Source organism: Heloderma suspectum, chromosome Z (assembly GCF_057233095.1).
Source record: "Heloderma suspectum isolate Gila_16-S chromosome Z, 16-S_ref, whole genome shotgun sequence".
Classification (NCBI taxonomy): Eukaryota; Metazoa; Chordata; class Lepidosauria; order Squamata; family Helodermatidae; genus Heloderma; species Heloderma suspectum.
Genome location: NC_139476.1, coordinates 14,106,901 through 14,120,081, shown reverse-complemented (window position 1 = coordinate 14,120,081; position 13,181 = coordinate 14,106,901). Strand labels below are relative to the sequence as shown.

Genomic DNA, 13,181 nt, shown 5'->3' with positions numbered 1-13,181 from the left:
TCTTATGCTGTGTGGAGACCTGTTGAGTCCCTCTCTTTCCCTTTCTCATGCAATCTTGGGTCCCTCCAGCTGGAGGAAGCCATGACACTGGCCTGTGCAAGCTCACTATTCTAGGACTGTCAGCTGATCCTAATAAATTGGGTATCTGCTGCTGTTTGCCTGTGTGTGTGTCATGCAAATACACACACACACACGCACATGCATGCACGCACGCACACGCACACACACATGCACACACACACACAGATCAACACTGCTGCCTGCATTTTGGACTCTCCTTGGGGGCGTGCCTATGGGAGCTGGTACAACGAGCATCAGTACTTCCAAAATTTACCACTACAGCACTGCTGTGCGCTTGGACATCTTCTGTTTTTAGAAACATTCAGGGACTCAAGTCCTGGGGAGCATTTATAGCTTAGTGGCAAAACGCAGGCTCTGCACACAGAAGGTCCCGCGTGTGACATTGGTCACCTCCATTTCAGACATAGGTGGGTGACCCTCTAATGTGGCCCATGGAGTTCGCTTGTCTGGCCCATGGGGCTTGGGGTCAAGCTTCTGATCATCTCTGTAGTGACACAATGAAGACAATCTCATAGTAAATAGCTTATATTATGCGAGCCAGAGTCAGATCAGCCACACTTCAGGTCACGGATGTAATCTGCATATAGCAACACCGAGTGAAGTGTTCTAGTCAGTTTTGCATAATACTAATCAGGCTATAAGAAGCTACATTCGATGAATGCGCCACGGTAGGAAGTCGCAACGAAGAGTGACATTTCCAGCCCTGCCCTCAGGGTGGGCCTTAGGGACTTCTTTTGAGCAGACAACCTTTTAGAACGCCTCACATCCCGAAGTTGCTCCTCCTTCCTCACCCAATGTCTGATTTTGGGGTCCGTCACTCCCAACCCGTCCCCCGCAGCAAGATCTGGCATTCCCACAGATGGAGAGCTCTCTGGCTGGCTTTTGATCTGACTGATTAACCGGCATCTGGAAAGACCCCTCTCTGCTGCTGTTACCCTGCCCGATCTCCAGCAAGTTTGGTAGCTCTGCTCTCCCTTCCCCTCTGACTCTGAATCTGCTTCCACACCTTCTTAGATCGCTCCTGCAGACATCTTGAGCCCAATCTTTATACTCGGGCTACTTCTGCAGGTCCCGGCCACTCCCTCCCCAAGCTCCTCCACCTGGCCTGGAGGCGACTGGAGGCTTTGTGACAATGTGGGGAGAGGGAAACTCCTTATCTCCAATCTCCTTATCTCCCCTCCTTCTCCCATCTCAGCTAGCCAGCGATAGCAGCAACAGAGGCTGGTGGTTCCAATGTCAGTGGGGCAGTGAATCCACTCTGGGTTTCAGTCAGAACCAGTCAGAACTCTAAAGGAGCTCTCCAAGGTGCTTCAACTCCTTGGAGTGCTCCTTTAGAGTTCTGACTGGTTCTGACTGAAATCCAGAGTGGATTCACTGCTCCACTGACATCGGAACCACCAGCCTCCACTGGATGGGAGGACCCTTCTCTGCCTGAGACCCTCAGAGACCCCCAGTCAGTCAGAGCAGGTGACATTGGCCTAGTCCAGAACCTAATGGCTGGAGCCCCAACCTGCCTTAGGGAACCAATTAAGGAACAGAACCTTCCTGCTTTGAGTAACCGCCCAGTCTTCCAATTAGCTCCAATCTTTCTAGATTTCCCAACTTAATAATGCAATGCTAGACTTCCTGCCATCCAGTAACCTACTCCCCCCACCCCATCACTCAGCTCTCTAAAGTTCCTTGGAATCAGCTGAACAGCAGTAGGGTGCACTGAAGTGCATTGCTTGGCTTCATTTCTTAACTGTTGGGAAAGAAAGCGAATGCTTTGCTCATCTCTTTTGTAGCTATATTTGATATATGAGAAAGTGCACCTCTCCCCCACCCTCAGAAAAAAAACAATAAGGTCATCTTTATGCTTACCACCCCATTCAGAAGAGATCCCCCACCCTTCTGGGACTTACTTGCTTGTTAGTCCTGGCAAATGACAAACCAACTCCTTCAAGGACTGGCCCAGTGTAGCCAGGAGGGCAGGAGTCGCAGCGGAAACCGGGAGCCATGTTGATACACTGGACTCTGGGGAAGCACGGGTTTGCTGTGCACTGAAAAAAGAAGTGTCGCTTCGGGATGGGGGAAGAACTTTGTCCAGTTTGCCTTTTAATTACCGAATTTCACACTTTTGAAACCATATGGGAACCGAAACTCAGTTCTCCTTCAAAATTCGCACTTCCCTGAACGCTGCAATGGAGTTCTCCACTCGGAAGATGGATACACAAATATTATTAGGGAACATGCACACAAGAATGTGTATGTTCGTAAAAAATAACATTTAAAATGGATTTGTTTTTAAAATGTGCATAATAAGGGAAATCGCATTAAAATGGAGCACACCCAGTTCGGACAGGCTGAAATACAGCATTGCTGCCCACTTGGCAAGGAATGTTGCTGTCAGCGGATGCCACAGGTAGAAATCTCCCCTGGGTTCAAACTGTATGGCGCGCAAAGCTCTTTGCTGGTTAGGGATGTCTGCCAACTAGTGATGAAGATGTTACTGCAGGCTTCAACCACACGGACACACGTAAATTCATTTAAACTAATGAATGCATTTTAAAAACAAGATAACCCCAAGGTACAGACCCCTCAGCCCCCCTTAGTATGCATGCCAAGTTCCAGGTCTTGGCGCTATGGTGTAGATGGACGGACAGACAGACACACGGCCTCTTTTAGCATTCTAGAAGGAGTACATTGGCAAGTTAGCCGTGTGCAGAGGGAGACCTGACCTCGTTAATATCCGTGCAGTGGGTCCCGTTGCCGGTGTAGCCCAGAGGGCAGGTCCCACAGCGGAAACCAGTGGGGGAGTCCGTACAGGTGACCCCGGGGAAGCAAGGGTTGGGGTAACACCGGTTCAGAGCTGTCACACTGATTGCAGGGCCTGTAGCTCCTGTGCCCATCCCTGGAAAAGAGAGAGAGAAAGGAAAAGTTGGCTGGCTCAGTTTCTTCCTCTGCAGTCAATCGGGTTTGAGCATTTCCATCATCTGTCTCTTTTCTCCTTGTGAAATTTCTGTTCTTTTGCATGTCGCTGATGTCAATTTCTGTTGTGTTGCATGTCACTGATGTACTTTTGCTTGCTTTCCCTGTGCCTGGGATGACCTCCCTGAAAACATCTGCTAAACTTCAGAGAAGGGCTGTAACTTCCATTGTTCATTGACAGAGGGACCTCAAGATGACCTTAAAGTGGCCATTCTTTCACCAAGGAATTCCAGATATCTATGTGAAATTGCTCATTCAACCCTATTTCCTTCAGTTTGGATAAGGACAAAGGAGTTGTTGTTTTTTTAAATCACATTACAAATCTTAACTTGCTCACCATTGTAATCATATCTGTGTTACCACAAGATTTTGTGAACAGCCACTATTTAGGTAATTATCACCGTCTGTACTTTTTGCACTTCAATTCCCTCAGATCTCACTGTTTACCACCACTACCAGCCCCAGCATATGTATATACATTTATCAACTTGAGGTTAACACTTTATGCATCTGATGAAGTGGGCTATAGGCCATGAAGGCTTATGCCAAAATAAATTTGTTAGTCCTTAAGATGCCACAAGACACTTTATTGTTTTTTCTGCAACAGACTAACACCTTAAAGACTGACCAATTAGAAAGCCTTGTGACACTTTAAAGCATCTCGTGGCACTTTAAAGCATCTCATGGCACTTTAAAGATTAACAGAATAATTAGTCTTGTGGCACTTTAAAGTGTCTTGAGGCACCTTAAAACATCTTGCAGCATTTTACCCACATCTTAGCAACATGACAATTTAAACCATCTCATGTCACCTTAAAAACTAAAAGATTAATGAGTCTCATAGCACCTTAAAGTGTCTTGCAGCATTTTAAAGCATCCCATGGCACTTTAAAGCATCCCATGGCACTTTAAATACTAACAGATTCATGCATCTTGTGGCACTTTAACTAACAATAAATGTTAGCCTTAAGGTGGCACAAGACTCTTTGTTGCCGCCACAACTATTCTTCTAGGATTTGTATGGGCACAGATGCCTATGTTAGTCAGTGAGAGCAGGACTCGTGTATTTGGGCAGTGGGGGGGAGGGTCCTGTAAAGTAGGTTGATTTGAAAGATATGGGGGCTGCATAAAAAAGCTTGAGAAAGACAGAGCTGGCTTGACTTAAGTTTCAGCTGCAGCCAGCCAGAAATAGCAGAGCACACCTAGTTATGCATTGATGGGCGATTATGGGCTACGCCTTAGTTGGTGTTATCAGGCAGCAACTCTGGCCTGTTATAGCTGGCTGGATGCACCTGGGAGGTGGGACAAAACTGGCTTACAACATAGACCCTACATCCTCCCCTTCCCCCTTGTGCAGGCAGGCTGGCCAGAGGAGAGATCACCTCTTCCCATGTCCACAGTGCCATCCCTCCGCGGAGTGTGGATTCTCGTCAGCATATTCAATTTTTAAATGGACCGGCAGGAGGATGTAATGAGGATGTAATGCAATGGCTGAGTCAGGTGGAAGACGTCACTTCAACCCCAAGTAGACATTTGGTTTCCTAAGGTGGAATTCAAACTGATTAACAAGGGACACATCCCAGATGGAATGCAGCTTATGCCAGTCCCAGTGGAATGAATGGGGGCTGTGCTACTGCTCTTTCATGACTCCCCATTCAGCTTGATGGGGTTTATTTGCACAAGAGAACTGCCTGCCGGATTGTGAAATTTGCGTCCCAATGAATTGGGGCTGTTTGGACATATGAGTCTGTATCATCTGTATGAAGTGCTGAGTGAAAATGCCCACCCCTCATTTGCCTATGCAGATTAAAGTGCATACACCGTGTCCTGGCAACTGACTTACCACAAGCATCACATTCCATCACAGTGTTCTTCAAGAAGGTGATTTCCTTGATCTAGAAAAATGGCAACAACAACAATAAAATGAAAACAAGTTTCTAGTCCCTGGTGATTGCAAGGCTGAGCAGACTGAGGTAGACTGCTCCTGGGCCTGTAGGCTCCATTTGGCTAGTATGTAAATCTGCTGGATAAGGGAGTCTAAATGTTTCTCCCCGTACCCAAAACGGTAGAGTTCTTCCATCAAGATATACTGAGCAGGACAGCATCTGGCTCAAGTTCTATTCCAAGAAATTCCAAGAGCGTCGAAGCCGCATGGTGGAGCAGGACGTACTGTTAAAAATCTTCTTCGTTCTTGGAGAGAAAGCTTGAGCTAGATACAGTCATGCTCAGTATATCTTGATGGAAGATATTTACAGTCTTGGGTATGGGAGGGAATGTTCAGACTCCCTTATCCAGCAGATGTACGTATGTACCATTTGGTTCCATTTGGCTAACAAAATAGGCCTCCATAAGAACCGCCCTGCTGGATCAGACCAAGGGCTTCTTCACATGGAGCTTTTATCCTGCTATCAAAATTGCTCCCTCATGGAAGTTAGCGGGCCCTTTAGATGACGCGTTAACCGCCAGGGCGTCTCCTGCACAAAATTAAATTTTTTCCATTTTAAGTAGATCGCAGATCATGAGCTATCAAATTACCCCGCTTGTGTTCTGCTTGAGTTCCCTCTGTGAATAAGAAAAAGCCTCAAGAAGAGGAGCGAGACCAATGAAACAGATGGAAGATTCAGATAAGGGGGAGAAGGAGGGGGAAAGCGGAGGGGGGAAAGGAAGTGCGTGTCAAGGGAATCCATCATGATCCTGCATTTAAAACGGAAGCAGAAAGTCCTGTTTTAAATGCGGGATTTTAGGCTGGTATAGAGATGTTCCAAAGGTCCATCTACCCCGGCATCCAGTTACCAAGAGAGGACAGCCAAATGCCTCCCCGTAATCCCCACCGGAAGCTCACAAGCAAGGCATGATGGAGAAAACTATCCCCTGTAGCTTGCCCCTGATATCTGGTAATTGGAGCTATACTGCATCCGAACAAGGAGGTTCCATTTTTAACTTTTATCACGGGAGCCATTGGGAATGGACTATAACTCCTAGAACAGGGGCATCAAACCTCTTTGAACTCAAGGGCCGAATTCTGTTCCAGAGAAGCTCTCAGGGGCCGCATTCCAGTGGTGGGCAGGGACAAATTCAAGAAATACCCACCTGTTTTAGCTTAAAGCTCTCACTGCCAGTAACTAAGCTACAGGGGAGCCATTTCAATCTTTTAGAATGCGAAGCAACTGCATAAAAGCCGGGAGACCATTAAACAACTGTTGGCCAAGGGGAAAGGTGGAGGGGCCTGGCAAAGGCAACATGGCCACTCCAGAAGGCTGGATTGGGGACACCAAGAGGATTAGATTTCGGTTGTGAGCCTGAGGTTCAACACTCCCATTCCTACAATTCCCAGGCTAATCTGGGGAGAGGGGGTAACTGTTAAACCGGTTTGAGTCCGCGGTGTAGACACATCCACATCACTTTAGGCTACATTCAGGTCTGGATTCTGTCATGCCGGAGGAAGTTAGCCCAGCCAGCAGGAGCGAGAAAAATGGACTACACAAGGCACTCATCTTATCTCTGACAGAAACTCGGAGGTTTACCATCTCTTTCCAGTGCACTTTTCAACAATTGCCAATGGGCTGTGTGTATGTTTTAGACCTTTAATCTAATCCAGACTTTGCTGTAAACCTGGGCAGAACTGACCTACAGGGAGTGGTGGTTTTGCTTCCCCTGCCAAAACCATATTGCTAGGGGATGTTTGGGGCGGGGGGGGGATGCGGGAAGGGAAGGTCTGTACATTTCAAAAGAAATTACCAGCATCTTCCGGCCACCAAGCAAAGTGCCTTAATTTCAGAGAAATGTGTATTAAAAAAAAAAATTAAAGGCCAGAGACTGGAGGAGAAAGGGAGCACGGTTAGAAGGGAATGGGAAAGAGGATTTTTTTATGTATATAATGCTGACTGGGGATGATGGAATTTGTAGCCCAACAGATCTGGAGGGCCCCTGGTTTGGGGAGGCTGCTCAGGCTGCAGTGAATTTTGTCTGATCCTTCTTAAAAGGACGTAAGGAGGTCCCCTGCCAGGGGAGATCAACAGTCCTAACCCAGTGTCCTGCCTCCAGCGGCGGCCAGTCAAAGCCTCCACTGGGGACCTTGCGAGCTAAGGCAATCCAGCAGCCCAGGATACAGGGCAGCGGAAGGTCTGACTTCATCTTAGGCAAACAGAGGCCAGCGAAGAATGCACGAAGAGCGACACCCCTCGAGGCCCCCGCGCTCCCTCCACACAGTTTGTCCTGGCACAGAGGGTCAGGCAAGTCTGCTTTTCCAGTTTAGCTGGCAGTCAGAGGCAGTAGCCGGGGGTGGGAGGAAAGGCAGACTGGAATATGGTGTTGCACAAGAGACAGCCAGACCGAGCAGACTCAAGTGGGTGCAGGAACGAAACCGCCGCCAATTGCCCAAGTGACCCCAGGCGCTACGAAACCCACAGGAACATAAGAGCAGCTCCATAGGATCAGGCACTCCACCTAACTTCCCTTCTCCGTTGTATGCATCACGCTTCTGGAAAGCCCCAGAAGCAGATCATTAGAACATAGGAAGCTGCCTTATACTGGGTCAGAACATCAGTCCAACTTGCCCAGTATTGTCGATACTGACTGGCAGCAACTCTCCGGGATTTCAGACGGGTGAATTTCCCAGCTATAACTGGAGACGGTGGGGATTGAACCTGGGACCTTTTGCATGCAAGGGACTCTACTACTGAGCTACACCTAGTCCCTGAAAAATAAAGTAAGATTCCACTCCTCATGGCTCTAAGTAAAGGTGCTCTACCACTGAGCTGCACCACTTCGATAAAACTAAGTCATAGTTCTTACTGACGTGGTAAAGTGGTGACAGGGCTGTATCACTTAGGAACAACAGAAGCTGCCTTGTACTGAGTCAGGCCCTGGGTCCATCTAGTCCAGTATTGTCAACACTGATTGGCAGCAGCAGCTCTTCAGGGATTCAGGTAGGATTCTTTCCTGGACCTACCTGGAGAACCCGGGGCCTTCTGCAGATGTTCTACCACTGAGTTATAGGTCCAGCCTCTATTATTCCAAGGTACACTGCCTCCGGGAGAGAGTGGAGGACAGGAAGGCCTGGCGTGCTATGGTCAATGGGGTCACGAAGAGTCGGACACGACTGAATGACTGAACAACAACACTGCCTCTGAATGGGAGACTCTACTGTATCCTCAGAACACAAGAAGAGCCTTGGTGAACTCCCCAAATGGAAATAATTATCCAACATTTATGGAGTCCCGAGTTTTAACAACAAAAGAGATCCAGTGTTCAAAATGGCGTTTACAGAATTTTTCCATAATTAGCTTAGCCAGCAGGGGATTGTCAAAGGGAGGAGGGAAAGAATTGCTTTTTGTGTTGCAGAATTCATGGTGGTTTTGCTGTTTTGGTTTTTAATTTGAAAGAAGAATGCAAGGAAGTGACCCACGCTCCACATCCTTTACCTGCTGTTTCAGCAGTTCTGTGATTTCTCTCAGCACCTGGTTCGTCTCTCTCATCTCCGACAACATCTGGGGAGAAAGGTCTCCTCCTGCGATGAGAAAAACATCAGAGTGTGTTATTATGAAGATCCATCAAGAAAATCTTCAAGTAGCCAATGGATTTTACCCAAACTTTTTGCCCATAAAGTAAAGGGGTGGTGGTGGAATATGTTAAATGTATTACCCTCTGTCAACAACTCAATGTAAACTCAATGTAATTTTCCTTTCTTTCTTCTGTTTGTTTGTTTGTCTTCATATTTGGAAAATTAATAACATGTATAAAAACGAAAAGAATGCTTCGCTGAAGAATGGAACAGAAATGCCAAACTGTGTCTGACACCGAAAGTACCTACCAAGCATTCAGTTTTTGAAAATGATGAATGGATCCAAAGTTTGAACACTGCCAAAATCTCAGCGTAGCTGCCTCTTTGAGAAATTAAAAAAAACTAAAAACAATGCTGAAGGTATATCTCACAGTTCAACAGAGAAGCCATTTTTCATCTCCTTCTGCTCTGGAATACACCAGAATCTGCATTAGGATGGAGAAATATACAACTGTGCCCCTGAGTTAAACCCCTGCCAATTAAAAGGTTGTCCGTAGCAGTTAAAACTGCCCCCTGCCGCAAAATCAACTTTAGTTCTAGTTGATTAATCTACTCACAGCTCTGCCCTTTAATCAACTAGAACTACTTGGGCAATACCTTGATTAGGAGCAACCAAAATTCCATGAGAGAATGTGCAAGCTTCTGAGCTCTCTAGAATTCATCATCAGTCGAGATCAGGGCGTATTTGGCCGAGGGCCAAATTCCATTTTGGAAACACTCTCAGGGGCTTCATTTCAGTGGTCGTGGGGCTGAAGGCAAAAGGGGCAGAGCCAAAAATACCAGGATATCGTAGCTTCAAGGTCTTACTACCAATCACTTAGCCTTAGGAGAGGCACTTCTACCTTTTCGAATGGAGGGAAAACTGCAGAAAAAAATTGGTGGTCAGGAGAGAGGGGTGTGGCCCTCTGAGTAAAAGCCAGAAAGCTGGACTTGGCTTCCAGGTTCTTCACCGCTAAGAACATAAGAACATCAGGAGAGCCCTGCTGGGTCAGACCCAGGGTCCATCCAGTCCAGCATTCTATTCACACAGGGGCCAACCAGCCGCCCACAGGAAAGCCACAAGCAGGACAGGAGTGCAACGGCACCCACCCACCCATATTCCCCAGCAACTGGTGTACCTAGGCAGAATGCCTCTGATAATGGAGGCAGCACACAGCCATCAGGACTAGTAGCCATTGATGGCCTTCTCCTCCAGGAGTGTATCTAACCCCCTTTTGAAGCCCTCCAAATGGGTGGCCATCACTACATCCTGTGGAAGTGAATTCCATAGTTTGACTCTGTGCTGTGTGAAGACGACCTCCGTTTGATCTGCCCTGCATCTCCCACCCATCAGCGTCATGGGAGGACCCCAAGTTCTAGTATTATTAGAGAGGGAGAAAAACGTCTCTCTCTCCACATTCTCCACACCAGGCATAACTTTGTAGACCTCTCTCATGTCTTCTCTTCCCCTCCTTTTCTCCAAGCTAAACAATCCCAGCTGCTGTAACCTTCCCTCATAAGGGAGATGCTCCGGCCCCTGGATCAGTTTAGTTGCCTTCCTCTGCATATTTTCCAACAATGTCCCTTTTTTGGTGCAGTGACCAGAACTGCACACAGTATTCCAAGTGTGGTTGCACCATAGATTTGTATAGGAGCAGTATGATATTGGCAGTTTTATTCTCAATTCCTTTTCTAATTATGTCTAACATGGAATTTGCCTTTTTCACAGCAGCCGCACGCTGGGTCGACATTTTCATTGAGCTCTCTGCCACAACCCCAAGACCTCTTTCTTGGTTGCTCACCGCTAGCTCAGATCCCATCAGCTTATTCTTGAAGTTGGATTTTTTGCTAGATGGTACAAAAAGAAGAGGGTGGGGGTTTTTGGTGGTGGGGGTAAGTACAAAGTTTAGGCGATGGCTTATGGCCATGAGGTCTTTTTTTGTCTCATGGACCAGCTTAACCAAGTTTTATTTTTTAGAACTAAAAAGCAGCCCTGTGAGTATCTACAGGGTTTGGTGTTAAACTGAACCCGCCAGTCTAAGAGAACGAAAGGAACCTTGCTGCCTCAGATTCAAAGGCCTATCTAGTTCAGCCTCTGGCCCACAAGCCAGATGTGGTCCTCCCCTACTCACTAGTAGACTGCCCCTGAACATGCAGGTTCTGTTGATCCGTCTTGATGACTACTGATTGATAGACATCCTTCTCCTCTAATCCTCTTTTTAAAGCCATCTGACCTTGTTGCTGTTGCCACATCCTGTGACGGTGACTGCCATTCCACCAGTCCTGCTGAAATATCATTTACTTCTTTTTCTTCTGACCTCCCCAACCCTTTTTCCTTGCATGTCGTATCTTTTTTAGATGGTGAGGCTGCAGGGGCCTTGTTTTTACTGATTGCGTGTCAGCCATGTTGGGTGCTCCAGAGGGCTTTTTGGCTGAGGAACACAGAATAGAAACGCTTTAAATAAAATAAAGACAATAAAATGTGTTGTGTGAAGGGCAGCTTCATTTGGCCTGTCCTGAAATGGCTGCCAATCCATTTAAAGGGGGAGCTAATACTAAGCTCTAATATTAGGGGAGCGGGGAAATCCATCCACCATCTCCACACTGTGCATCCTTTTATAAACCTCTTGGCATGCCCTCTCTGATTCACCTTTTTTCCTAACCTGGTAAGCCTCAAACCATCCTTCCCCAACCTGGTGGAAAAAGCAGCCCCAAACATTGTAACTATACACTCTCAGACCTCTTGCAGTATTTTCTGTGTGGTTACAATTTGGGGGTTAACTGGTGTGGGTGGGAATGTATTTGTATATGCGTGTAATTGTAATTATACAAGTCTTTCCCACTGCAATTATGCCTTTCACTCAGCGCCTTTTATCCACCCAGCCGACAAGGTAAATCATCCAGAAGTTCATTTTGCAAGTCTTCTCCTGTTAAAACTAAAGTCTTCCTAGGTCACGACTTCCCCCAGGGAGGAGTTATTCCACCACCACCACCCGCCCCCATTGAAAAATGCTCCCCTCTTTGCCTCATTTAGAAGCAGGCAGCTTATAAATGTGCATCAGTCAATCAATAAATGCCCTTGAAAGTCCTTTTAAGACAAATTCCGTAAAACATGCCTTCCCTCCTAAGGGCATATGCCCAAAATGTTTCCAAGTTTCAGTAGGAACACTTCCTGTTTTCTGGACCTCCCTGCCCAGTCTCCATTTTTTTCCTTTGGGGTATGCCTTTTTTTAAAAAGTGAGTAGCATGTGCTGGAGTAATTCATGCCCCTGCCTCCTTCTCTTAGGTCTGCTGTTCCCTATCTGAAATTGGAAGTCCCTAATCCTCATTTCTATGTCATATACCTGAGGGGGAAATCAAATGATAAAGCATTGCTTGAGCTTGCAGGTGAGCAGGTTTGCCTGTTGGAAGGTTCTCTGTGAACCAAACTCCCCACATGCAGAAAACTAGCATTTCAGGGAGAAACGTTCAGCTAAGCCTTTTCAATATGATATCCCCATATTATTTCTCTAGGGAGTACACACACAGACACTCACTCACACACTTCTGCATCCAGGGAATGCTTTACTCATTGAATCTGCTAAATATATTAATCAGATGATGGATGCACATTCCACAACAAGAGAGCAGAGTGAACTATACCATGTCAGGCTTCAGGTGTGGGGTGCCACTTTTGAATGCTCCCTTGCATTAAAAGAATGAAAATCACTCCCCACAAATAGAAATCTAGCAGTTCAGGAAAAGGATTTTCGCCCAGTCTTTTGCTTGTTGTGCTTACTTTCTACCTGGAAGGAATTTTTTTAATGGAAGAGAGCATTCATAAATGTGATTCCCCCCCCCCCATTGTGTAAATTGTGGACTCTTAAAAAGACATTCCTTCCTGGCTCTTAAATAGGAAGAAAATCTGTTTTTTGCATACCACCCTGAAGAAGGAAACCATAGTCCTCACTCATCAGAACTGCTATTTATTTTCAGCCCCAATTCAACAAAATGTGAAGGAAAACTAAAGCTCCCCGTTTGGAAGATGAAGAGTTGCCACAATGGCCAACCCCCATCTAGGGTTGCCAACATGTTTCCCCTAGCAGAGCTCTTGTGCCTTTATAGCCACTTCCTAACAAAGCAAAAATCCAGCAAAAGGAGCTTTTGCCATCACAGCATCCTCAGGGCAGGGAAAACATTGCCTGCTCAACCCTTGCTGTCACGCGACTCTTAAAATGGCACAAAAGCTCTCCCAGGGGAAAAAGTTGGGAACCTTGTTCATCCTCCCCCTCCCCTTTGCGCAGTTCTCCCTGCCTAAGTTCTCCAATCAAGCAAAGCAAAACAGAAAATTGCTCAGGGACTTGAACCAACAGCTAGACCAGGGGTCCCAATCCAAGCTTCTGGACTTCCACAGATGGCCACGCCTCTTCCCCTGGCACCCCCTTTCCCCCAACCACAGATGATGTGCTGGATTTCTGGCTTTTGCACTTGTTCCTGAAAGGTTGAAAAGTCTCCGGAGACTTAATTACTGATAATAAGAGCTTTAAGCTAAAATATGCTGATTTTTTTGGCCCTGCCTCTTTTGCCTTTGGCCACACCCACTGCTGGAATG

General features: G+C 46.7%; 1 protein-coding gene across 1 annotated transcript in view; it reads right to left on the bottom strand.

Annotated features, from left to right (window-relative positions):
• Positions 1 to 13,181, bottom strand: part of COMP (cartilage oligomeric matrix protein) — a 43,396-nt gene that overhangs the window by 28,570 nt on the left and 1,645 nt on the right. The window contains exons 2-5 of the mRNA XM_084826271.1: positions 8,472 to 8,557; positions 4,892 to 4,943; positions 2,799 to 2,971; positions 1,983 to 2,120 (exon numbers count right to left, since the gene is read on the bottom strand). Coding sequence (XP_084682397.1) covers positions 1,983 to 2,120; positions 2,799 to 2,971; positions 4,892 to 4,943; positions 8,472 to 8,557 — 449 coding nt within the window. The remainder of the gene's footprint in view (positions 1 to 1,982; positions 2,121 to 2,798; positions 2,972 to 4,891; positions 4,944 to 8,471; positions 8,558 to 13,181) is intronic.